Source organism: Gastrolobium bilobum, unplaced genomic scaffold (assembly GCF_033153095.1).
Source record: "Gastrolobium bilobum isolate Gb01-03AN ecotype WA unplaced genomic scaffold, APGP_CSIRO_Gbil_v1 utg2145, whole genome shotgun sequence".
Classification (NCBI taxonomy): domain Eukaryota; kingdom Viridiplantae; phylum Streptophyta; class Magnoliopsida; order Fabales; family Fabaceae; genus Gastrolobium; species Gastrolobium bilobum.
This window is the reverse complement of record NW_026895759.1, coordinates 76,473-80,151: the sequence shown is the minus strand read 5'-3', so window position 1 is coordinate 80,151 and position 3,679 is coordinate 76,473. Positions and strand designations below refer to the sequence as shown.

Here is a 3,679-nt window from a genome sequence, read left to right as displayed (position 1 = left end):
AACAGATCAACATCAAAGAACTCAAAATTCTCATAACCAGATATAACAAACATAGTAACACAGCTAGCCTTAATCAGAACACAAATTATTACAAACGTGATCACAATCCACCACTGGCACATAACAAGTATGTGCCTATAGAACTCTTTATTTGGTACCTTTTAATCTCTGCGTAGTCCAGCTAGCATATATGGCCATTTATTAACTTATTTAGATTGAGCTCACTGTACCATCTTCTGATGATTCTTTGGTGGCCAGTGTAGCCAGTCCTGAGGAATTCCCATTCACAAAATTACACTGAGCTCGGATTTCACCTTGTGACCCCGTTAGCACTCCAATGTTACCCATTTTTATCATTGACGCCACAAAGTTTTTAAAGAAAAGAGTTTCATTACTGCTGAAATTGTTGACTATGGGAGTGGTAGCAGCACCGCTTGTGGAAAACAACTCTTGGTCACTTTGAAGCAAGCCATTTTGATGCTGAAGATTGAAGTAGTATTTGGAGTCAAATGTATTAGGAGTGGTTAGGTCCAAATTGGTGAGATTAGTCCCATTTCCACCATTGGGACATATTGCTTGTAGTGATTGTAAGAGGGTTGTGTTGAGAGTTGGATCAGGGTTGCCTGTGTTGCTGAAATTGTATAATCGGGCAACGAAAAATCTGCATTGTGCTCTGCCAATTGTATGAGCACCTGGAAACGAAACATGCACAATCATATATATATATATGTAATGCCATTGTTTTATGTACAACATTTTTATTAAAAGAAGTTTCCTGAAAGGTCAAAATGTCATACCTGAGAGTGCAACTAGATCAGTAATGTTGAGGCCTTGACGTGCAAAGTTGTCTATAAGTTGAGTTAGGTTGAAAGCGGGAGATGGGAGATTTTGATTAGCAAGGGTTAGGTTTGCTGTTAAACTATCCCTTCTTCCTAATGGAACTTTCCAATCAGGACCATTAGCCTGACAAGTTAAACCAAGAAAATAAGAAAGCTAAGTTTTTATATATATGAATGATCAAACCTAGTTTTGACTCATTTTTATTTTCTGTCTTCTTAAATGGTATAACTAGCGTATGAGCATGATTTAGAGAGACCATCAAATCCACCTAAAATCATATTCATGACTTTTTTTAAAAAAATATGAAAAATACGATAAAAGGAAAGTGATTCTTAAAAATAAAAAATCTCTTTTCGTATGTGAATCATTATTCAAAATTGACATAAATTCCAAAAATATACTAGAGAATATGGAGAAAGGAATTTCCTTTTTTTTTTTTTTAATTAATATCAAAACATCCAATCTTAATAAGCTAAAGTATAATGAAAAGTGTTCCAGACTCGGCTTTGGCTTGGGCCCAATAGCCAAAAGCCCCATCACCCAAAGGTCTGTCACCTTGGCCCAAACCAAAAAGAGCGAAGTATTTCCTCACCAAATCCCGCGTTCATAGGGTAAGAACGCCAACCGTGAACCTGGTCAAAAAGAGGTCCCTACCTATGCCAACATATGTAAAGGGAAAGCCTACTGGTACAAAAAATATCACTAATATACTTACTTAATTATAGACTTATAGTGTACATTATTGAATTGAGTATTAGAATTGTGTACATTAAGTATTGGAATATTATTGTAAGCATCTCTAGATCTCAATGCTGCACTTAGAGCTTCCCTACCCCAAATTGGGTAATCCCTTGGCCTTGGATTCAAACAGGACAATAACATATTTTTTGGTTCATATAGATTGCGATGCATATATACATGGAATATGATCTGTTTACAAATTACACTAAGTACGACCGGTCGTACACTGCATGATTAAAGTATGACCGGTCGTACTTAGTATAATTTGTAAGAGTTTGTAAACAAATTTTTTTGTAAATATAACCTGTCCCTGCATATATATATTTATATATATATTTTATTTCTTTGAAAATGTCGTTATTATAGTTCAGGTATATATTTGGCGTGATTAAGGAATAAGCATTACAATTTTGATAATATATGCTAACCAGTAACTTTCTCTATCAGGAAAAAAAGAAAATCTTAAACTTTAAAGTTTTTCATTTTCTTTTTATAAATAAACTAGATAGTAATAGAATTCAACATTTTTTACTAGAAATTCGTTAGAATGTAGGAGGATGGGACATACCAGAACAGAAGATATCTCAGCAGCAAGGGCAAGAATATCAGCACAAGAAACTACGCCAGGACAAGCATTCTCCACCGCTGTCTTAATCTGATTCACAACATCCAAACCTCTTATTGAGTTGTTATTTCCAAATGCTCCTTGTTCGCTCACAATAGTAGCAGTGTTGTTCAACAAAATTGATGCGTCACAGCCCTGTCACAGACATTGATAACATAAATCAACATATGTTTGGTGTTCCCTCTCTTAATAAATTTCTCATATGGTCCCACTTATAGAAAATGTCGACATTCCAAAGTACTGCTTCAATTATTTTTACTTCGACATGATATAATTATTAACATTTTAATTATCTAAAAGCAAAAAAGTTCATAATAACATTCCAATGTTTGGATCGATGTAAGATGAAATGGGTTTTGGAGTTCACACCAAACTCAAAAGAAAATGATATTGATTCAAGTGACATGGGACTTATTCCTAAAAATATAAAAAAAAAATGATGGTTTAACTCAATATAAGTCTGGCAGCACTCGAATCAGAGAAGGGAGAGAAGAAGAAAAAAACAGAAAGATAAACATACTTGAACAAAACAGTCATGAAAGTGAACCCTCATGAGACTGGCAAGTATACGAGGATCAGATTTTGAAACATTTCTGAGCACTTCACGAACAAGTGAATGAACTTTTGGACATGTATCCTTGTAAAACGAGGGATCTAACTGTGCATCTGAAGAGAAGGGTAGTGCTCCAAGCACAACCACCACACAGCACAAAGCTGCTTTCACTGTTAAGACACTAAGAGAGCTCATTTTTTTTTCTCTGTTTTGAATTATGAGCGTGTTGGTGTGGTAAGAGACCCCAGATCTATACCTATTTAAAGAGAGAGAAAGACCAATGAATCGTGAATCATTGTCCTTTGATTTCATGGTTCGTGGTTAAAGTTTTCTGTCATGCTACTGTCAAGTGAAAAGTTTTTTTTTTTTTTTTTTTTAAATTTGAAATTTAGTAATTGATCCAATTAATAAATAACTTTCATAAAAAGTTATGAAAGGTTTTGTACATGTACTTTTTTAATTTGATTATTTTTATGTAGAGTTAATGCAATTTATTCTTTATTTAATTTTAATTTTTTCTGTTTACAATTTCATTCTTAATAGTTTAGCCATTTTATACTAAACAGGAACATAAATAATTATTTTCGTAATAATTATTTATAATTATGTATTTTCAAAATATACAACTTGATTTTAAATCAATTTTACTTTTATTTTTATAAAATTTTATTTGAAAATAAAAATTTATTTATAAATCAGAATATTTTTATTAATTTTAAACACAGCAGTAACTATTTAATAATATATATTTATCTTGTATATAATAATTTCTTAGGTGCACTATCCGACTACAAGATAAATGTGTGTTCTGTTTTCGAGATGTACTTATCAATGCGTAAAAGATTAATATATGAGTATTATTTTTCGAATTTTTTTTTTATGCACACTCAAAGAATAATATGGGTATGGCCGTCTGGGTA

General features: G+C 32.5%; 1 protein-coding gene across 1 annotated transcript; it reads right to left on the bottom strand.

The window, feature by feature from the left end:
• Window positions 1-2,968, bottom strand: LOC133295675 (peroxidase A2-like). Its single transcript, XM_061494519.1, has 4 exons — window positions 2,727-2,968; window positions 2,150-2,341; window positions 798-963; window positions 1-692 (listed from the first exon to the last, which is right to left on the bottom strand). The coding sequence occupies exons 1-4, from the start codon at window positions 2,952-2,954 to the stop codon at window positions 211-213; spliced, it is 1,068 nt and encodes a 355-aa protein (XP_061350503.1). The 5' UTR covers window positions 2,955-2,968; the 3' UTR covers window positions 1-210.
• Between the last annotated feature and the right edge of the window lie 711 nt (window positions 2,969-3,679).